The sequence below is a fragment of the Nyctibius grandis genome, chromosome 6, assembly GCF_013368605.1.
Source record: "Nyctibius grandis isolate bNycGra1 chromosome 6, bNycGra1.pri, whole genome shotgun sequence".
NCBI classification, from domain to species: Eukaryota; Metazoa; Chordata; class Aves; order Nyctibiiformes; family Nyctibiidae; genus Nyctibius; species Nyctibius grandis.
This window is the reverse complement of record NC_090663.1, coordinates 52083708-52106518: the sequence shown is the minus strand read 5'-3', so window position 1 is coordinate 52106518 and position 22811 is coordinate 52083708. Positions and strand designations below refer to the sequence as shown.

General features: G+C 40.5%; 1 protein-coding gene across 5 annotated transcripts in view; it reads left to right on the top strand.

Moving 5' to 3' along the window:
- TRIM2 (tripartite motif containing 2) overlaps positions 1 to 22811 on the top strand; it is a 74352-nt gene that overhangs the window by 24970 nt on the left and 26571 nt on the right. For 4 of the 5 annotated variants that reach the window (XM_068402936.1, XM_068402932.1, XM_068402935.1 and 1 more), the window contains exons 2-6: positions 7961 to 8142; positions 11026 to 11263; positions 17574 to 17725; positions 18404 to 18584; positions 21759 to 22482. In XM_068402936.1, the coding sequence (XP_068259037.1) occupies positions 8009 to 8142; positions 11026 to 11263; positions 17574 to 17725; positions 18404 to 18584; positions 21759 to 22482 (1429 nt within the window). In that variant the 5' untranslated portion in view covers positions 7961 to 8008. The remainder of the gene's footprint in view (positions 1 to 7960; positions 8143 to 11025; positions 11264 to 17573; positions 17726 to 18403; positions 18585 to 21758; positions 22483 to 22811) is intronic. The other variant, XM_068402934.1, reaches the window with a different exon arrangement.

Sequence of the window (22811 nt, the reverse complement as noted above, 5' to 3'; positions counted from 1 at the left end):
GGATCACAAGATCGGGGAGTGATCATGGCTTCCGGCTGTGGCTGGTGGGGAGGAACCAGGACCTAGCAGAGCTCCTTCCAGGGCAGATGTGCCCTCTAGCTACAAGCCCACAGTGGGAGGAAGCTGTGGCTCTTCCCAGCCCATGTGAGTTACAGGCTGGGCTACTGGAGAATGTGGAGTCAGGGCTGGAAGTTGCACTTGCTCTGTGGGAGCTGCTGGGTCTGCATGGGTGCACAGCTGCAGTGGGGAGAGGTAAAGGTGCCTCCACTGCTGGTGTCTCATGAGGATCACTAAGGCCCTTTGATTCCTGATGTGGGCATGGTCCCACAATGACAGAGCTTGGTTGTTTCACTCCACTTGCTCTCCTGGCACTAGGGTCAAATTAAGGATGTGGAGCTGGGTGATGGCTCATCCTCTCCTATATTTGTGTTCCCAAACTAGCCCTCATTCCCAGCATGTCGGCTTTGGGTAATTAATTTCTGGTCCCTCGCACCTCACATTTTCCAGTCAATCTTAATTGCCAGGACTGTATTAGCTGGCCATTTAGTTTGGGCTAACCCAATAATTTTTTTTTCTGCTGACCTTAAAATCTCTTTTGTACAGCAGGCTGTGTTAGACTACTCTCCCTTCAGTCAATTTATAGTGGAGGCTTCAGTGCAGACCATTAATCTTAACCTGCAGTGTTTGGATGACTTATTTAATACTAGGGAAGGATATACCAATATATACCTATGGTCTGTAAATTAGCTGTGGGGTTTTTTGGTAACTTACTATTTATGGACTCCCTAAGAATATGAATTCAGGTTGTATTTGGAACAGGGAAAAGAATAAATTATTCAAAAACCACGACATTTACAGGGGATGATAACAGGGGCTAGATCACTCTTCCATGGCACTATGAAGATGGCATGTGCTATGTATTTTCTTCTCCAGACCTTACTTCACTAGTCAGCAGTGATGCAGATAAGTCAGCAGTAATGATGACGGCAGCAAATTTCTGAGGGAAAGTAGCCTGTTCTTTTACAAAAAAAAAAACCCAAAACCAAAACACAAAACCAAGCACGTAACGACAACCCCCCACTCCCATCTCCCAACTCAAAAGACATACACATGCAATAAACCTATTTGAAACAAGCTGGTAGTAACTGCTGTGGGGGTAAAGTGCAAGACTGTTCACTGAGCTACAAATCCATTTCCTCTTTACTAGGGAGAAGGAACCTACATACCAACATTCAACCCGTAAAGACAAAAATCTCAAGGGAAATGCTGTGACTTTTGTCTCATTTTCCTTGCCACAGTGTCACTTTTTTGTTTTGTTGAAGAAGCAGGATTATTTGCAGAATATCAGCTCATTGTCAGCAGGCAGCTTCTCAGAGTTAATTACAAGAGAACTGCACTTTGAAGCAATCTCTCATTTGGAGGTGTAGATCCCTGTGAGAGTGGCTGCAGCTGTGACTCCTGCAGGCTCCTTTGGTCATGAGGTACGTTATGGGATTGGTTCTGATTCGAGGGGTATGTAGTCCTTACTACTGACATGCCTTTGCCCTGTGGGCATTACCCAGGGAAACCACGCTGGATCTGCCTGATGCATAAAACCAATCTGGCTAAATGATTGCCAGGTGGAAAGTAAAGGATGTATGCAGAATCTATATTTTTATCAGGAATTTAGATTACATTTACCTCATCAGCCCAAGAAGGGAATAAATATTATATTCTGGAAACCATGCTTAAAGAGGGTAGGACAACATTTTAAGCTTCTAAAATAACTATATCTCTCCTAATTAAGTCAGAGTAGCACAGACAGTATTTAAACCCCACACTTTTTTCTTCTTGATGCAAATGGACCTTTGTGTCCTTTTATTTGTGGGAAGCTTTGTTAGCCTCAGTTAGCTGAAATACTTGCATATGATTTGTTTTTTCAAAAGAAAAGATACACTGTATTTAGAGATGCAAATATACTACCTTGTCTGCAAAACCCACCAGCTGTTATACTGGAAGACAAAGCTAATTCTGTCTTGCTTTACTTCAGTAGTGTCTGTGTATTCACAAGCATTTTTTAACAACATTCTCTGCATAGCTGAAAAATACCAGACACCAAATTTCTTTTTATTTCCTTTGGTAATAGTCTAGTAAAATATGAATTGTGATTTTAAAATTTTTTTAAACAAGTAAATAGATTAAGAGAATACACCTTTGCATTAATGTTTGTACAAAAGTTGAACAGACTGTTAGCTTTGATTCTCGCATTCCTTGAATATAAGTTTACTAATTGCTGCCTTAAATATTTGACTTGAGTCTGAGTCAGGTCAAATACGCTGCTCTGTAGCAGAAGAAACTGCTGTTGGTTTGTGTGTCAGTAGCACAGCCTTCTGAAGAGGTTCTTTGCTTCTGCTTTAAACATCTGGAGAAACAAAGAGTGCTTGTGGGGTCTTTTGTTGTTGCTGAAAGTTGGAGCAGGGAAGAATCACATTCTGAGAAATACTCTGAATCCCAGAAAAATCAGTGTGGAATCATTAAGGGTTAAGCTTTATCTCCTTTATAAACGAAAGTGCTTTCGTTTCATCTGTGGCGACTGTCCCGCTAATGGATGTTACGTGATATTTACTCTCCCCTTTGGAGTTAAATCCTTTTCCGATTTGCGAGCAATATTTGCATAAGTATTTCTTAGCTGCATTGACATGCCAGATGCACAGCGGTAACTGTCTCCGCCTGCTAATCCTGTAATAACATTCTGGTGACCAAATTCAATTGCCCTGCGCGGAGCCTCGAAACAGCTGATTGCTGAGTAGGGAGGAAAAAAAAATAACCCAGCGAATCTCGTTGCAGCTCTCTGCTGCATCCCTATCCCACAATCCCTTGCACCATTTGCTGCAGTCTTTCTACACAGGCTGAGTGAGAAAAAGATGTGCTAAATAAAGATTGATTGGTTTGAATCCTGAAGGGGTCTCCCACTTGTAAATGACCCGGGGGGAAAAAAAAATTCATGACGACTTCACTGGGCCTCCTCTTATTCTTCCATTTTTCTCTCCACCTGTCCTCTCCGTGGAATGGAGCGTCATTCCTTAGAGCACAAAATCTGTTGTGCATCTAATAAGACTATGCTGTGATAGGGATCCTTAAACAGTTTTACGCGTGAGGCTTGAAATATTAACAGATGATGGTTTGTTCGTTTGGATTACTGCGGAACTGCAGCTCCGTCCCTGCAAGGATTTTATCCTCAGCACTGCACTGATTAAGCTATTTTTCTACAAAGATGGGTAGGTCTAAAATGCTCAAGTTTGCTCAGTGTTATTCCTGATGGCTGCTGCTGGGTTTCTCCTTCTGTTTTGGCCCCTGATCGTTCATTATGCTTCTGCATGCTGTAAGAATGAAGAGGGTTGCTGTGTTTTAAACAAGGCACCAAGCTGATCGCAAGAGTGGGAGAGAAAGGAATGCAAATTTAGCTTATCAAGCCTTTTACACAAGTGGACTGTGTGGCAGTTATGATTATTAATTTGCTCAGTGTGTTCTGTATCAGCTAATTTTGGGACTGCTGCTAGAAATGGTTTGAATCTGTTCTTTATTCCTAAAGACTGTGGATGGGTGATATATCTGTTTTAAGGACTTTTAAATCCCAGCTCCCTCAGTCCTTGAAGCAACATTACTGAGGTTCCCCACCCTTTCTTATGGCTCTTGAGGCCTAACCGTTCCTTTGGACACGTTGCCATTGGAAACCTATTCATTCATAATACATGAATAGACCCTCTGGGTTGTGAATACCATTGATAAGAATAGGATGAACAAGCTGTGAGCAATTTGTTCTCCTCGGGCTATACTTTCAGGCTAGTTGCGGCTGGGTGGAGTTCGGTGATAGCAGTGTATCAGCAACAGAGAATTCTGCTCTTTTTAGGAATAAATCCTGGGAACTGAACAGACAGTTTTAAGTTTTCTCAATGTCTTTTTCTCAGACGGGTCATGGAAACTAATAGAGAATTCGGTAACTGTTGAGAAATGCGAGAGCTTATTTGAAGGTACCTGTAGAAAGGGTGCACTTTCCTATTATGTGGCTCTGTTTATCTGAAACAACTCTTCTGGAACTGTTATTTGCTGTACCCTAACGTTTTTTTTTCCCTTTTCTAGTACTAGAGGAAGTTCTTTTCATATGGGTGGGGCCACACCCTGACTTTCGCTCCTGAAGGCATGCATGCGTAGCAGGGCAAGGCTTTCCACTAGCTTAGAGAGCCATCGTTTTTTCCTTTCTTTTCTGTTTAGTATATTTTGAGTGAAAATCGATAGTCGTATCTCCAAGCAGAAGGAAAAACAATGTTATTTTTGGGGTGGCCGGAAAGGTAACAACCCTTTAGCCTCAAAGGTGGTGACAAAGGGTATGTGTTTCAGAACCCTTTTCTGCACTTGACTTAGCAAATGTGAACTGGGTTTCTGGTGTGTGCTTCTTACAGGTAAATGGGTGGGGGTTTACGTCGTTTGGTGCAATGTTTCACAAACCTTTGGCTTTGCATGTTTAAATGATGAAGTGTAAATATGGAGTAGTGATTCTCAGACTTATTTTCAAAGCTCTCGCTTCAGCTGCTCTTTATTAGATTGTGAGAAGAATGAACCTCAGAAAAGAGCTGTAGCAGTTTCTGAGCTCAGAAGATGTTACTACAAAAAAAAAAAGGTTTTTTTTGTAAAAACAGTGTTACTTTGCGAAATCTCCCACTGCTAATACATCTGCAACTTATGTTGCTGTTTTGAGGAACTGCTTCTAGCACTGCAGTAAATCAGAATAAAAGCTGTCTTTGGCCAAATTCAAAAGGATCGTCTAAAATCTCCAGCTTTTCCTCAAGCTTTTCCTCAAATAGTCTTTGATTGAGTACAGTTGCTTTCATTGAGTCAATGGGCAAAATCATCCCCGTAGCTATATCACATTCGTCAAAATTGCATCAAAAGTGGAGTTGGCTCGGGGAGGCTCCAAAATCCTGGAAATTCCATACTGAAAAAACTTTTTTGAATGAACCACTTGTGTAAGAAGTTGTTGTACCAGGTAGTGGCCAAAGCTTGAAATGTACTGATGAAATTCTGTTTCCAGGTGCGTGTTTTAAACCTGATTTATGTGAGCACAGCGGACAGATGACAATCATGGCCTGCTGCGTTCCAGACAAAACATCAAATATTGAAAGCACTTATTTCTGAATTGTTAATGGTTTCTTTCACTGACAAAGCTTAAAGCATGAATATTTGAAAATTAAAGTAACTGACATGAGCTTTGTGTATGAAATGCTAAGAATCACCTGATTTTGCAATGACATTGAGGGAATGTAAAAGACTAAGATGAAGAACAGATGAAATCAATATGAAAATTTTCAGGCAGCAGGAGTTTTCCTTGTATAAACACTATGTGCTGGTGTAGCTGTACTTGATGGCGGAAAGAGAAAATTACAGAAAATATCTGGTTGCTAGGGAATTTTCTTCTGTTAAATAAATTACAGAAAATATCTGGTTGCTAGGGAATTTTCTTCTGTTAAATAAATTACAGAAAATATCTGGTTGCTAGGGAATTTTCTTCTGTTAAATGATAGGCAGCATTCACGGGAGACCTATTCTTTCATATCTTAAGTACAATTTTTTTTTTAAATATTCTATGCTTAGTCTATAAGAAAAAAATTATACTGTTTATAACGTATCACTGTCCTTTTTATCAAAGAAGTCTTCCTGCTTCTGATTATCTTGCCTGTTTTGTTTGGGTCCCCACCCCTAACTTTTGGGTAGGGAAAGTGGGAGGCAAACACAGCTGCATCAGTGGTGAGATGAATTTTCTTTTGAAACACATCACTGAAGCTCTGCGTGCCAAATGCATGAATACGCTAATGCATGTTTGATAATCTTCTCTTTTTATTCTGTTTTGTGAAAGCTAGATATTTTGGTTCCACTTCTTGTAAAGCCATTTTTAACTCAAGCTTTTAAAAAGTAAAATGAGTTCCTAATAGATCTCCTAAGGTTTATTGTGTGAGATTTATGGCATTTAAATAGGTAAAATTAATTTGTGTTTATATAATATTCACATTTTATCTTACTACGGGGAAAGGAATGAAAAAAGTTAAACAAATGATCAATCCTGAAATCATGCATTTTTGGGTCTTGAACAAACATATTTTCTCAAAATTATAGCAATTTTTAACCTTGCAGAGTCCCCTTTCTTGGAAAAAAAGGAAACAAAAGGGCCTGCCATAAGTGTTTTCCATTGAATTACATGTCAGTTATTGCTGTTGGGTATTTTAATTGTGAAGAACTTTATGCTGCTTTATTTGCTAGCACAGAGGTGATTCCCCAGGAACCTGTTATCAGGGAAGTCATGCATGATCCATAATCGCTGTCATTGTCCTAGAAATAGCCAGTTGCCCAGTGTAGTAAGTAAACCGTACCTGTACTGCTAAATATACAGCTCAGGAAGAACAGCATGAGCTCAACTCTGGCAGATTAGTGTGCCCTGCATTCATCACAGGAAGAAGATCTCACGTAACACTGCCAGTAAAATACTACAGGTCATGCAAATCATTGTGGAATTGAGTGACCTTTGAATGAGCGTGCTCAGCACCAAGGCTTGTTATTTCTGTCTTGAACTGCCCTCAAGCTAAATATCAAATTGTCTGAAATGGATGACGAAATCTAGGGTAGAAAATACTTAGCAAAGAAGTTACTACCTCAGGAGCGTACCTGCAGTGCAGGAGCCCAGCTGGGCTCACTGCTTACACGGAAGAGGAGCCCCTGTTTCGATGTGGGTGCAGGAGGGCTCACAGAAAGTTCTGTGATAGAGATGCTGTGGTCGGCTCCCCGGGGAGTGAGCCTGCGCCTCCCAGCACTCCAGCCCACTAGAAACACTGGTGGAGAGTTCTTGCTGGGCCACCCTGCCAGGGCCTTTGCCTATCAGGTTTTCCTAAACTATTTTAGCAGGCAGTTTACTTTTCTCTGAGATTGCTTCCTTCCTTTTCCTCCCATCTTCTTTTTCCATATATTAATTCTGTTGGCTATAATCTGTTCCTCCAGCTGAAGAGAAACTAAATTTTTCTTGCCCTGTGCCTTGTTCTAGGACAGGAGGAGTTCCAAGCCTGCTGGCGTTCCTTTAACCTGCAATTTTAATTCTGTCAGTCAGTAGACTTTTTTCTTACCCTTTTATTTCATGCTTTATATGCTAGAGTTATGAAGAGTCTTCAGTCCTAGAAGCACGATTCTTACTACTCTTTCTGCCTAGAATGCCATTTTTCTTGCATTTATTATTTGGATGTGCTTCGTGTATCCTTCACACTACCTTTGCTGATTCTCAGCAGCTATCAGTTGTCTCTTCGCTCAGTTTGTTTTATCATGAGGATTTTCACTTCATCTAACTCACCCCTGTTGCTGATGCAGAATTTGAGCATTCCCCTCCCAGGGGCTGGCTGGTTCTGGAGGTTTCCTCTTGGGGGCTTCCTGGAGTCCAAACCTACCATATCTTTGGCAACACCAGCGCTGATAAGGGAAAAAAATTGTTAGGTGAACCTTTTCAAACTCTGTCTGTGACACAGCCATTTGACCGGCTGGTGCAGTTCCAGTTTAAGCATTTTGCCAGCAGTACTGTGGACATAAGAAATCCTATGTTTGTTAGCACTGGCTGAACCTACTGGCACAAGAACATCTTTATCCTGGGGTTTCTTTAAAACCAGACAGCCCTGTAACTCTTTCAGTTCAGAGGCAACATGCCTTTCCAGAAGGCCTGCTCAGACAGAGGTGTTATGTGGGGTGTTGTAGACTTGGCTGACTGTTTCCCAGGCTCTCATCACTGATAAACCATTTTAGAAGTTTAATTCTTCACTGTTTTGGTTTTATATGGAAATATGAATTCCCGCATAAGGATGACACATGAGTGAATTAGTTGTTGATTTTGTTATTTCATGCAGTTTATAAATGATTTTTCTTATTTTTTTCTCTTTTCCCCACTCCATTCCAGCAGTGTGCAGGGTAGAAGGGAACAGGACTCATATGTCAGTGGTCTAGGATGGCCAGTGAAGGCTCCAACATCCCAAGTCCTGTGGTCCGTCAGATTGACAAGCAGTTTCTGATTTGCAGCATATGCCTGGACCGTTACAAGAACCCCAAAGTACTTCCCTGCCTGCACACTTTCTGTGAGAGGTAAGTAACTCATGCTTGTAACTAAGTATTTGTGTCTTGCAACAAGCACAAAACTCTGCATCCTTTAGTGAACAGAAACTTTTCAATAAAGACAATAAAGTCTAGGAAGGCTGGAGAGGCAGGGGTGTAGAAAAACACTGTTATTTGTGGCAGGCAGGAAGAAAAGACAGCAGCGTATTTGGAATACATTCCCTTTATGCAAGAATAAATAAAAATAAATCCAGTGAAACTAATGAATACAGTTACAACAGTGTGAAAGGTGATGGCAGGTCAGAATTTGGACCTCAAATTCATAGTCTCAAATTTATACTGATTAGTCCATAATTAGAAACAATAAAAACCTTTCTTTGTTGATTTACTAAGCAGAGAAATAATTATCCCATCCTTTAATGTCCAAGGGTTAGACATGATATATACATTATTAATAACCAGTGATTAAGTGTCTTCATTATTCTGCAGCTTGTTTGACTGAAATGGAAAAACTCAAAAAAAAGATGTGGTAAAACAGCAACCTGCCTTCTACTGTATTCAGCTGAATGAATTGCATATACCTAGTGATACTTTAATATTATATTATCTATCAAACGGTGGAGAGAATACAGCATCTGCAGAAAAGTTATCTGAAGAATTGTTGGTTAGAGTTCTTTACCTGATGAGGGGATGCAACTCTGTGGATTATACATTGGATGGCATAGAATTATAATAAATGGTACACTGTGTGAACATTTAGTTCAGGAGATTTCCACCTTAGTTAGAATTGTGGTATGCATATCTAATTTTGCACAGGGTGCAAGAAAAATGATGGATTTCTGTGTCAGATGAAATAGTCTTTTGTAGGAGAATAGGAAACTGCAACTCTACTGAAGTCAGCGGTGAAACTCTCCCTGAAGTCAGTGAAGTCAAGATTTTCACCACCATGTGTTAAGTATCTTGACTTCAGTTCATGCGTAAATCCTAAGATCTGCTTCTGGTTTTCACTGTAATCCTCTTATGCTGATCTGGTTATGGAGAGAGGCTGGAAGAACGCTTCCAGTGTACTGCTGATGTACAAAGCCTAAGCTCTCCTTCCACAAATCCCTTACTGGGGGGTCAGGAGGAGAGGTGCCAAGGGAGGACGAAGAGGGGTGCTAGCAAAGCCCTTGGAAGTGGGTAAGAGCTGTGTAGCTGTGCGAGGTCACACTTTCTTGGTTGGCATCTCATGAGGAATTTAGTGTAGCACCGCTCCCCTTTTAGACTCCTGAAGATCATCATTCTGCAAAGCTTCCTGTGCTTATGGGACTATACTAAATTGCCAGTTGCAGTTGGATGTTGCATGCCCAGCAGCTGTTAACTTGATTTTCAGGGTCAAAAGTGGCACTGTCACCTGGACCAGTCTGCTGCATATTGTTGATCACAGAAATTTTGTGTCAGATTTATATGCTGTGAAATATAGTTTTTCTAAAAAAACTCTGCCACTCTTCCCCCTGCAGTCAAACACAAACAAAGAAAAATCTCTTCCAAAACTCCCCTTAACATAAACTGTGATAACCTAGGACATGCTTCTCTATGTAGTTAAGAGGCTCTGTTGATTTTGGCTAACTGCCAAATAACTTTCCTTATTGAAATAAATAGAAAAATTTCCATTGGTTTCATTGGGACCAAGTTTTAGCTCTGAAACACTAAACCCACAAATACAAGTTAATAAAGGAGATTCTAGTGGAAAGACAAGGGTCAACCACCGGTTAGTCAGTTAAAGACGCAGGCTCAAATATTTGATCCAATAACTTCATGTCTGTCAAACTTTATCTGATAGTTTATCATTTTTACTGTCCTGTGAGCAGGATGCAGTAGATGTCTGGAAGCATGGATCCACTCTGCACAAATATCTCAAAGAAAGGCACATGACACTTATAATGATGTCAGCTTATTGAACCTTTTTTCATGTAGCAGAGGAAAAAATATTTAAGGGAAAAAAAAAATCCCCATAACCCCTTGTCACGGTTTAAAGCTGGGCCAGTTATTAAACCTGTGGCAGATGCCCTCTGTTATCCCCCCCCCCTCCCCCCAAAGGGAAAGGGAAAGGGAAAAGGGAGAGAGGCTTCCGGGTTGGAAAGTTAAAACAGTTTTAATAAACTATAATAATGAAAAAAAAAATATAATAATAATAATAGAAATAATCAAATATATACAAATATATATACAAAACCAAGATTGAGCTCCCCTGAAGTCAGCCACGTCACCACCGGCACTGCAGGGCAGGCTCCGGGAAGGCCCAGGCTGGGCCTAGCAACGGTCGAGAGCTGTATTCAGGGATGCACGGATCGGGATCGGGGGCAGCAGGAAAACAGACGGAGTCCTCCTTGGACACCGGCCATAGCAGAAAAGGGCGCGACCCTCGTGATCCCCCCCCTTTATACCGAGAATGACGTGTGTGGAATGGAATACCCTCGTTGGTCAATTTTGGGTCACCTGCCCTGTCTGCTCCCCACTGCAGCTGCAACCCCCCTTCGGCTCTTCACTTGTAAGCAGTGAGGAATTCATCAGTGACCTTGGTTTCTCTAAGAATAAGTACAGCAAGAGCCTTACTGCACAACATCCCTACCGGTGCCTCAGCGATAACTACAAACTTCGGGCGTTATCAGTCTTGGAGGCAGACACTGTCTGCAAACATGCAGTTACTTAGAGGAGACTTAGCTGAAAGCAAAAATCACTGAAAGGAAAATCGGCCTGGTTTAGGCCAAACCAGGACACCCCTTTTACTTCTGAAGCCTGGTGATGTACCCTTCCTTTTATAAATAGGGGTAGCACTATTTCAAACGAGTTCTTAAACTGAAGGGAGTTTTTTTTCCTCTTTCATGATACTTTGCCTCTCTCTTTCTCTCCTTCCACCTCCTTTCCCCATAGGTGCTTACAGAATTACATTCCAGCCCATAGCTTAACCCTTTCTTGCCCCGTGTGCCGCCAGACCTCCATTCTGCCAGAGAAAGGGGTTTCTGCGCTCCAGAACAACTTCTTTATCACCAACCTGATGGATGTCCTGCAACGAACGCCAGACAACAGCATTGAAGAGTCCTCCATCTTGGAGACTGTCACTGCTGTTGCTGCGGGCAAACCACTCTCCTGCCCCAATCATGATGGAAATGTAAGTGAGATAAACTCCTGTGATATGTACAGGTACTTATATGTACTGACTGGTCTGGTTTGTCATGGACATTTTATTCTAAAAAGATAGTGGGGGCATTCGAATCACACTAGTTCTTTGATTTTATAATATGTCAACAAAAGACAAGTGATTCTTAAAATTAACTCAAATGCTCTTAGTGGAGCATCTTAAATTAGTCACGATATTATTTCATCTTACCAGTCATCTTGGATGATACTGTCTTTTAGCATATTTGATCAAAATTGTTGTCCCGACCTTGTGCTGAACCTTGTGCCTTTGCCTCTTTGGGATGGGTTTCCATAGCTCTCTTACTTGTAGGTTCAACTGCTGCTGTGGGAACATGTGGGCTTGTTTAGGCAGTATACATCAGAGACCTTATAAGCTTAACTGACGTGCACACTGAAGCAGTACCAAAAGCTATGTGAGCATATTAACATGGAGCCAGGTAAAAGGGTGTCCTAGCTCAGAATGCTTTGGGTCAGCACAGGCTAGAAACCGAGAGCTTCTGTTTATCCTGCAGTGTTTTGTGCATCTCATGTATCAGTCTTTGGAGGCTGCTTTTTTTTCCCTCCACCTACTTTTTTTGCCCAGCATCCCCCCACATACACCCTCAAATCATATCAGTGTATTCATTGGCAAGTACACCCAGCTGAGTAAGTATCCCCAGATTAGTACAAGAACAGCTCTAACTCTGCTTCACAATTTTCAGCGTTAACCTGTGTGGCTTCATGGTAGGCATATGAGCTCCTGTTTCACAGCCAGGCTTGTGCAAACGTGTAAGTAGACCACGCTGCAAATCTGAGCGATGCTGTGCTGTAAACTGAATGTTGTGCTTCTGTGCAAGCCAAGAAGTATGTACCAGTATTTTAACACAGCTTTCTGGGAATGTTTTATTTGATAGGCCGTTTAGGTATATTGGTTGTATGGAATAATTCAGCTGACAGGTAGTGATGATTCGTAAAGAGGAACCGCTCAGTTTCCTCTCCTTTACTGACCTGCTGGAATTAGGTGGACTTGTAGAACTGATTTGCTGTACACTCTGATTAATGAGTAACTGGTGTAACTTTTTAAATGTGTACTATACCTATGTGTGTGTAGTGGTTACTGATTAATACAGTCTTAGTTTTTATTTGCATTTTATTATCTCTCCTTAAAATGAATCAGAGTTCTTTTCTGATACAGCAATCGTGATAGGAGCCATTTGATTGTGAAATGCAGAAAAGAAGTCAAAATGAAGATCTTACTTGTTTTGCATTTTACATTATCAGCTGATGATTCTTTGGGTGTGCTTAGAAAAAAATGGTTTGCCTACAGTTAAAAATATGTCACCTTAGACCTCTGAGAACTCCTTTCTAGGAAAAGGTGGGTTTGTAAGTCCTCTAAAACAAACTTACTTGGCTTGCCTTGAAACATAGTGTGAATTTTAGGATGCTGAGTAGTGTGTGATGGGAGTATCTTCTTGCTTCAGGAAGTATCTGGGAGGGTTGGGGACAGGCTGAGGATGACTCCCATTTAAAGCTTTGTGAGCTAGGAAATTAAAAGCTAAAGTACACACATTAGTCCTTGTGATGGGAGGAGCTGAGATAAGCTTTGGGGCGAGCTGCTTGAGGCTGGCCAGGTGGGTCTGGCTGAAGGGCAGCATGTGCAGGGCAGGGTGCTGGGCACCTTAGGCCTGACTGAGGACGTGGGCTTTTGCTGGCTTCATGGGTACACAGCACGAGGGCACTGTATGGCAAGTGTCTGGCTGCTAGCAGCTTTGCTGGGGGCTTCAGGGCGTGAGAGAGGATTGAGGTGGTAGCTGGAGGAGAATGCCTTCACAGAACCAGCAGTCATTCTGCATTGAATCATCTCTCCATTAGTTTTTACATATTGCTTGGGGTAGGGTCAGACCCGTTGTATTTTTACTATCAAGGGAAAACTTTGCATCAAATATATTTCATGTAAATATTACCAGATTTTCTTTGCATTAGCTTGGAAATAAGTTTCTGTTTAAACAATTTTTTTCAATCTCTCCAGCCATGCTGGATTTAAGCTTCTCTGATCAAGATAAGATAGAAACTGATGCACAGGTACTTTCTCATTGGCTTGCCTGTCTGCTTGTAACTTAGCCTTCCTCAGGCCATGAAGATTAGATACTTTCCCTTTCAGTTGCTGTCTTATTCCCACCACTCATATTTTCCATACGTGTGTGTGTGCATCTTGTTCCTTCTGCACACATCCTCTCAGCCTCTGTTGTGGCATCTTTGTTGTGTGTGTTCTTACGAAAAATGAAACTTAGCTTGTAGTATCTTAACATGAGAGATGTTTACCTGTGCTTGAACTATAAACAAATGCTTCCTCATATTCACCTAACACAGAGCACAAATATATGTTCTTGTTTAATTGGGGTAATAAGGCACATATGTCACGGAACTTTTGAACCTCACGAAGATTCTTTTCTTCTCTTTGCCCATTGAAATAAAATTGGCTTTATTCTCAGCTGCTAAACACCGGCAGCTCCTGTTGGATATAAGCATTCTGGTTTGGAAACATTGGTCTATAACCATTTAGGGACCAGGTACAACAGCCAAGACAGGGAAGGCTGTGAAATTGTACGTCCATTACTTCATAATATGTAATGAGTGGTGTAGCTTCTTTGCAGTTACCCATCCTGAAAAGTCCATGCTTGGGTTTTATTTGAATTTGAAGTGAAAGCCAGCCCAGAGTTTAGGATCCATGCTTTTACAGGTGCAGTGTATTTTCTGCCTATAAAATGTAACAAGAGAGCATACCCAATATTAAATTAAACCCTTCTAACAAGAGAGCTTGCCTTATCTCTGACTAGCTTTTTCTCAAAAAATCACAGAATAGCTTGGCAACTTGACAGGTATAAGATCTTGTCTAGAAAAACATTTCCTAAACTTGTGCAGGTGTTGCTTGCTGCCTGTACGCTTCTCTTAGAAAAATAAAAAAGCACCTATCCTTGATATTCTGATGAAGTGACTTCATAACATACCTTTTAAACCTTGTTTTTTCTCCTCACCTTTGTACTTCCCACCATGTCACTTACTCATGTATCCCATTAAAGTGTTGTTTAATTTTTTCTGTACTCTGCAATATTCAGTGTGTCATTGAGGCGAAATACAAAATTCAGAATGTCAGAGTGAGACTCTTACTGAGCATTAGACTAACAAACTGAGCTCACTGGGGGCGAAATTTTGTTCTGCCTCACAAGGAACATTTAATACAGTTAGGAAGCAATAGTGTGACTGACAGAATCATATCTGACTGAATTGGAAAGTCATACAAGGGATTTGGGTGGTTCACTTGTATATAAGCATGTTGTTTAAGCCATGACAGTCTTACAAAACTTTTTAAAAAATTTGCTTAAAGCTTTCAGGCCTACTGCATAGGTAAAGCAAAAGCTATGACTCGGGAGAACAAAGCCCACGTTCTAAATTTTACCAGGTATTTGGGAAGTGCCCTCAGGTAATCCACGCATATTCTTCTAAAAGCCAAAACATACAAACCTAAGGTACACACTAGCCCTGGTACAGAGGAGTTAAGCATGTGTGTGAGATGAGGAAGAAGGCTGGCAAAGAGCAGACTCATCCATTTTCTCTGGACTTATGTTTTAATTCAAACAAATAGAAAGCAGAGGATGAACGATGTGATTATTCAAATGTGATTTTAGATAAGGGGGGCTTGTGATTGGTGAGAGCCTTTTTCCTGAGACCTGAACTTTGAAGGGCTGGAATTAGTGTGTTTTGGCTTTGTGAAATCTAATTCAGAACTACATGCATCCTTGATTATGCAAATTAAAAAGTTTCTGTAAGTTCAGTTAAATTACAGTAGTGAAGATCTGCATGGGTCTCTAATTAGATCATCGTGCTTAAATATGCTGCTCTGGTTTAAGGTGGGTGGGTTTTCAGAACCAGTGGGTATTAATTCAGATTTCATTACAGCTGACAGGAATGTTCTCATTGACTTCAGTGGAAATACAGCTGAAGCCAGTGTTGGATGCCATAGTATATCCTGCTCAAGAGCTCTCTTCAATTTGGAAAGGAGGAGTTCAGGCAAACGCTTTTTTTCTGAGATGTTTTGTAAAGCAAACCTGTTATCATGAAAAGCTTTCTGGGAATGTCACAAAATGTGATGCCCATGTTGGGCATTGAGGGGAGAGAGGAAAAGCCAGTCTGTCTGTAGTTAGAAATTAATCTTAGTTGATTAAGAAATGCTAGACAAAATCTTAGGAAATCAGCTTATCTAGGCACTTGAGGCCTGAATCATATTAATACTATATTTTCTTTCTCCTTCAGCTATGGCGCAATTCAAAGATTTTCATGGGAAATGAAAGCTGCTTCACTCAAAACATTTTGAATTTGACTGAGGCAAAGACGACTATTAGGTCTTTGTGGTCTGTTTGCTATTACCATTCTAGCTTATGTGATTCTCTGGTGCTTGAAGAGGAAGAAAGTTGATTAGGCTAAACTTTAATATGCCATTGAGATGCCTTCTTTCTTATCTGTGTTGCTTCAAATATAATGATGTTTATTATGATGTGTTCAATAGGAAACAGAAATATTAAATTATTCTAATCATTGTATCCAAAAATAAAAATATTGAATAAGTAAAGGGCTTGTTAAAATATCTTGAACCTAAGCATTGAATTATGAAGAGGCAGAAAGATGAACTTTTGATATTCAAAAGAAATGAAATTTTTTGACCATATGAAAAGACTGAAGAGTTTCCTAATAAAATATTGTTCCTTTTGGTTGTTTCTGGTTGAAGTTTTTGAAGCCTTTGAAATGAATTTAAATCTTAAACTCTCTTTAACTCATTTCCTCTATGCACTGTAAGACTGCATCACATCTTAGTGCTTACCAAAGCAACTGTCAGACCACAGAGTTTCTACTGCTGTGAGACTGCTAAATTCACAGTGACTGGAGTAGTGTTGATGGGAGTTGTCATTGTTTAGAAGGTCTACTTTTTTTTTCCTTGCTGATATATTTGATCTTACACAGTTTATTTGGAACAGCTTTTAAATTTTCTCTGAAGTGGCTTACACGAATGGCAACAAATGACTGAACCCTCATTGCATGTGAATCCCATGTCTTGTGAATTGAGATAAGAGGGAAGAATGGGAATAAGATGGAAAGGAGCTTATCAGGGGTAAATCCCTATTAATGCTAGTAGCCACATGCAAATCATGGCTCTTACTTCTCCCTCCTAATCGTCAAGATGTCTTGGAGCAGCCAGCTACTTTGCACAGTGCTGTTACAGGTCCCTCTGCTCTCCTGAAAACAGCCAGTTCTACACAACCACCTGGTTGTCAACAAACATCTCCAGCACAACCGACTTTGTGCAAGAGGTCTGAGTGCCAAAAGCATCAGCCAAGTTATTCAAGTTTCTGATGCTATGTTCTGAATGCAAGAGAGCTGCCAACGTCTTACTCTGAAGCATACACTATGAGCTTCCTTATATACTTTTAATAAGCCAAAAATGCTTTGTGCTCAAGGACTTCCTAGCTGTAAAAAAAGTCTCATGCTGAATTTGCATTTATGTGCATTGTTTTGACTAATGCATGTTTTTGGGCACAGCACTTTTCTGTTTCTTTCCCTTCATGATTATATTCAGAATTTGGGATATTTATTACCTGTAAAGTTCTTTTTTTATCTCCAGACAACGTCTTAGTGGGTAGATAACAGGCTGAAACAATCTCCTCCTCTTTCAAGTGTAGATCAGCACTCTTATAATCTCAGATATGAGGTTTTGATGGTTTTAAGAGATTAGTAATGCGATATGGAGATTTCTCCCTGCAGCACGTTGGTTCATTTAGGGTGCTTTTCTCTAGCAAATAAACATGCTGTTTGTTTGAGTTCATGTTCTGCGGGTGGCCCTGTTATGAAAAACAGCCTAAGTTTACACTTTCTTTGGCAGACCCTCTGGGGAGACTAAGGATCGAGTTAAAAGGGACTTGAATGCCCTGGGTTTTTGAGTTGTTTCACAGAGTACTTGAGAGAGACACCAAAACTTACTATTACACAGTATAAAGATGATGATAGGGCCAGCCTTGAAATCCAGCATGCTGTTTCCCAGGCTGCTGTTCTGACACTTTCTGATAGAATAAAATGCATTTTGATATGAAACATATAAGAATAACAGCCATCTTTTAGGTAGTCAATTATTGGTGTCTAAGAAAGGAGAAACTTATCTCAGAGCTTGGATAATGAGCTCAAGACCCAGTAAGATGTGCTTTGAGTGATGTTACTGCTGCCATGTTTGAATTTAGAGTTGTGCACTTTTCCAGGTGATGGAGTTTTACTGCCAGTCCTGCGAGACAGCCATGTGCCGGGAGTGTACAGAGGGAGAACACGCAGAGCATCCCACGGTACCACTCAAGGATGTAGTGGAGCAACACAAGGCTTCCCTCCAAGTCCAGTTGGATGCTGTCAACAAAAGGTATGAAGACTCCACTGATCATTTTCCATTTTCAGTTCTACTACTGGCTTCCTGTGTTACCTTGGGTAGATGTTTTAATGTGCTGGTGCCATGGACCTTTACTAGAAAACAGGGATAGCGAGGCTAGCATAAGGAAAAAAATCCATTGAGTGGGATGCACTGAGGGATTAGAGGAAAGAGTAAAAGATTCCGATCTGTCTTTCAGAAAACAGAGGCCATGAGAAATGCAAGCGTCCTCCAAAGAAGGAGCATAAAATGTTAAGGAGAAAAGTACTAGCCAGTCATTAATTTAATGATAAATAAATAATACTGGATGCTTAAAATACTAGTACAAACACTACAGTGGAAGAAAGGCTAAAAAATAAGGGAAAAAGTGGGGTAGATCTAGTTGTATCTTCCTGAGTAGATACATTTGCATAAAGGACAGAGGATCCAAGGCCTCCTTGTTGGAAATTACTAAAGTCTACTGATTTTCCACAAGGGAGGGCCCTGGCTTAGCCTTATTTTATCAGACTAAAACCACTATGTGGTTATAAAAGGAATGAACTTACTTCTGGGAAATGACCAAGTTTAAAGACAGCCTGCTGATGAGACTGTTTCATCAAAAGATTTGAGGGCAAGGGCCAATGTTTAATGACTTTTGAAACAGCAATCTTTGTAATTTAATCCCTCCCTCAGGCTTCCAGAGATCGACTCAGCACTTCATTTTATATCTGAAATCATACACCAGTTAACCAACCAAAAGGCTAGCATTGTAGATGACATTCATTCCACTTTTGATGAACTCCAGAAGACTTTAAATGTGCGAAAGAGCGTGCTGCTTATGGAACTGGAAGTGAATTATGGCCTTAAACACAAAGTAAGATGCATGTTTTGTTTCAATGAAAAACTATTAATTTAATCAGCCAGTTTTTACAAATGATGCAGGATGCCAGTTTGACAAATTGTGTCTGAGATCCAGAGGAGAACTTTGTTTTCCTGAAATTAAGTGCTGCAGAGCCTCGCTTGTGGGTGCCTAGCCTTATAAATGGAATCCAGACCCTGTATGGGCAGGTAGCCCTTTGTGCATGGTGTGTGGGGATCTCAAATGGCCAACACACTAAGCAGGCATCTGCTTAAAGCCAACATGCTGATGTGCAGATGACAATAAGGGAACACGAAAGTAAAGTCTGATATTCTTCGGCTGCAATCCTATGAACCCCACCATGAAGATACAGGCCAAACAATTTCTTCTGAAGAACTGAGCAAGAACTGTTTTGCTTTAAAGCACTGTTTTTTCCTTTCAAATGCCTGGTAGCATAATTCATGTTAGATGTCACTGGTTGGAACACATAAAGATTGGAGGGACATCTCACTTTCTCAGGGGAATGCAGAGGGCAATAGATTCCAGAGCTGTATTCACTGTTTTACTTCCTATCATCTGGATGATTGAATCTTGCAGTTTTCCCCCTATATTGTAGACTAAGGTTCAGAGGAAGAAAACAGAAATCCGCCCTTTTGCAAAGAGAAGCCTGTAGCCTGGTGGGTAGGGGTTTTGTTGATTATTAAGGCTGAATCAGGCAAATGAAAGAATTTAGTCCTTGTCTTCCTGGGCATCACTTGTCTGTTTTATATAAAAGAAAGATCTCTTCCCTCAAACTAGCCTTTAAAAGAAAGTAGCATCAACAACTGGAGTTTCAAGAGTGCCTGATAACATTTGGCATCTTTGGGCATTCTCTGCGATTACTGGGTAGCTTGAGCATTTCCAGATGTCTGAAGCGGAGGAATGCTGCATTCCTGGATCTGGAACAGGCTTGATCATTAGGAAGGTATTGAACTGCTGGGGCTGTGAAAATCGAGGAATTCTAACATGTGCACAAGATGTGTACTTTCAGGAACACAGGGAGCCCAAAACCCTTGGGGCACAGAATTTAGTCACCTCCAGGCTAAGTAGCAGCTGAGGAGCTTTTAGCATCAAAAAATTGGACTTAGGTCCCAAGTTCATCTAAATGTATCCAAGATGTCACAAAAACTTGTTTTCTTAGCAAGCAAATATACTCGGGGTGCGTACAAAGTTCACACAAGATGGAATATGATGTTAAATTATCTTATTGTTGTTTAAAGGGATTTAAAATAGTTTAAAAACTATTTTGGGAGTTAGAAAAACAGATTTTTACAAAGCTGCACATAAGCAGTAAAAGAGGCATCTCCCTTGTTTGTATAAAAAAGAGCGATTGGAATTGGATTTTGCTTTTGAATGAATAGTAGTCCTGCAAAATAATTCAGACCCAAATATTCCATCATTCGGATCATGTACTTTGCAAAAATAAAAAAATGAAAGGGCAACACTTTACTAAAAGAAAGTTGGCAATTCAGTTTCAGTTGTCCAATGGACTGAAAGAGGCCTCGTGTAAAATGCTCTAAACACATTTTAAATATTAGTTATGGTAGGAGTGAATATTTTCCATCTTTGTAATGAAAGAAAACTATATCAAGAAAATAATGGTTTTAAAATGTAGCTGCAAATTGCCTTCCTCCTCAGTTTGTGGTTTGTTATCCCAAGCATATGGGTTTTTGTCATCCTGGGACTTTATTAGCTATGATATCTGTTTAACTACTTATGCCCTGGAATAAAAACAAGGCAGATTAGAAATGCCTTGTATTGATTCCTGGGAGGTTTATAGATGCCTAGAAAAACAGATAACTTGAAATTTCAGTGTAGTCTTGAAATCTGTTCATTCTGTTTTGCTTGCAAAAGATTTTGTGTTGTTATCGCTTTCCCATATCTGTAACTCCTCAGCCTGGATTTTCTCCAGTGGGTGAAAAGCAGACAGCTTTGTAAAATTCAGAAGAAAAGCACCCTTAGCATGCAGCATCATTACATGGTGTGTCTCAGCAAGGAAAAAGTATCTCATAGCAATAAATACACCCAGTAGCTAAGTTTACTTTAAAATAAATTGAAATGTTTCGAAAATATTTACTTTACAGTGATTGTCAACAAAATAACTTCTCTGATCCACAGTAATGTTTGTGCCCTAGTTCTTCTCTGTAGGAAAAACATACCACATGTGTGACTGGGTACTTTGGTTTGGGGATTTTGTCAGTAGAGAGTCGGGGGGTAGCTGGAATATTTCAGCTTTCCTGACTGTCAAAAATTCTCTGCTAGGTTGTTATAATTCAGGGATCCTTTTCCCATTTCATTGCAAAAGTGGTTTAAAAAAAAAAGTTAGCCTTGTTCCCAGCCCACACCTAACAATTTTGAGGTTAATACTGTTTTAAGGATTTTAGACCGAGGGCCAGAACTGAGCCTATAATAAAAACTCTTTCTCAGTCTTAAATACAGAGTAGCTACTTGCTGCCCACCAAAATTTCAGGCTACTCAGCCCAACTCTTCCCAATAGCCACAACCCATCCTTTATGTTTTGCTTTCCTGCCTGCTGAAACTTGGGGAATCAGCTTACCCGCTTCTGCTGGGGAGGCTTTTCCTTTCTTCACTTATTTAGATCAGGAATCACACTTTTCCTTAGGATGGATGTACGAATCCTGAGTGCGCCTTCTTGTCCGTCTCCGTAGAGGAGTAGCCCAAGGTTTCCCTTGGCTCTGAAGAAATAGTTTCAAGGAGTTTCTTGCAGCCTCCCTTATTAATGGGCCTGATGACTCCAAAATATCTCTATCTCTGTGCACACAGCTCGATTCCTGCTAACTATCTCATTAACTGTGACTGCTGAGAGTTAGATGGAGCAGGGTTCAAATGTCTACATTTGTTTTGTTTGTTGTCTTTTTTGGGGGGCAATAATTCAATCTAGTGTGACAGTGGATCTGTGAAGCCTTGAAGACCCAAAACAGGATACGTTTTTTGTGTTGCAGCATGACATTCCAAGAACATGTAGCAATCAGTGTGGTACTTTTTCTAAAATGAAACTTTAAAATAAACTCTAAAATAAAGTACTATAAATTGGGTTTCTACAAAGGCATTCAGATATAAAGCATGCTACATATTGCTAGGATAGTTCTTGTCACATGATGCTAATCTGGTGTTTGTTAATGCACACAGGTCCTCCAGACACAGCTGGATACCTTACTTGAAGGACAAGAAAGCATTAAAAGTTGCAGCAACTTTACGGCTCAAGCCCTCAACCACGGCACTGAAACCGAAGTTCTGCTGGTGAAGAAGCAAATGAGCGACAAGCTGAATGAACTGGCCGAGCGGGACTTCCCATTGCAGCCACGTGAAAACGATCAGTTGGACTTCATAGTGGAAACAGAAGGCCTGAAGAAGTCCATTCACAATCTGGGTACTATTTTAACCACCAATGCTGTTGCCTCTGAAACAGTTGCCACAGGGGAGGGACTGAGGCAGACAGTGATCGGACAGCCCATGTCCGTTACCATCACCACTAAGGACAAAGATGGGGAGCTCTGTAAATCTGGGAATGCTTACCTCACTGCTGAACTGAGCACGCCTGATGGGAGTGTAGCGGATGGAGAAATACTTGACAATAAAAATGGCACTTATGAATTTTTGTATACTGTTCAGAAAGAAGGGGACTTCACTTTGTCACTGAGACTTTATGATCAACATATCAAGGGCAGCCCGTTCAAACTTAAAGTGGTCAGATCAGCAGATGTGTCCCCTACCACAGAAGGGGTTAAGAGACGTGTTAAATCTCCTGGCAGTGGACATGTGAAGCAGAAAGCTGTGAAAAGACCTGCGAGCATGTACAGCACTGGGAAAAGAAAAGAGAATCCCATTGAAGATGATTTGATCTTCAGAGTAGGTAGGTGACTGGTCTGCTACCTATTGACATACTTAAAAATAGTTCAGGGAAATTGGATGGAAAAATCTAGAAGTTAAATTATTTTAAGGTTGAAGCTGGAAGTAGAGCAACTTGATAATATCTTTAGCCCTCTTGACTTTTGTTTATATGGAAATTTTAAAAGCACATACTTCAGAAATTCTGTTTGCAGAAAATGTTTAGTGGGAATTTAGGTTGAGAAATGCATACATTTGATTTGGGATAGAATATTTTACCACCTCTTCTGTACTCTGTTGGGCATCATAAAATGAAAATATAGTAAGATTGATGCTTCAGATTAGATTAAATTA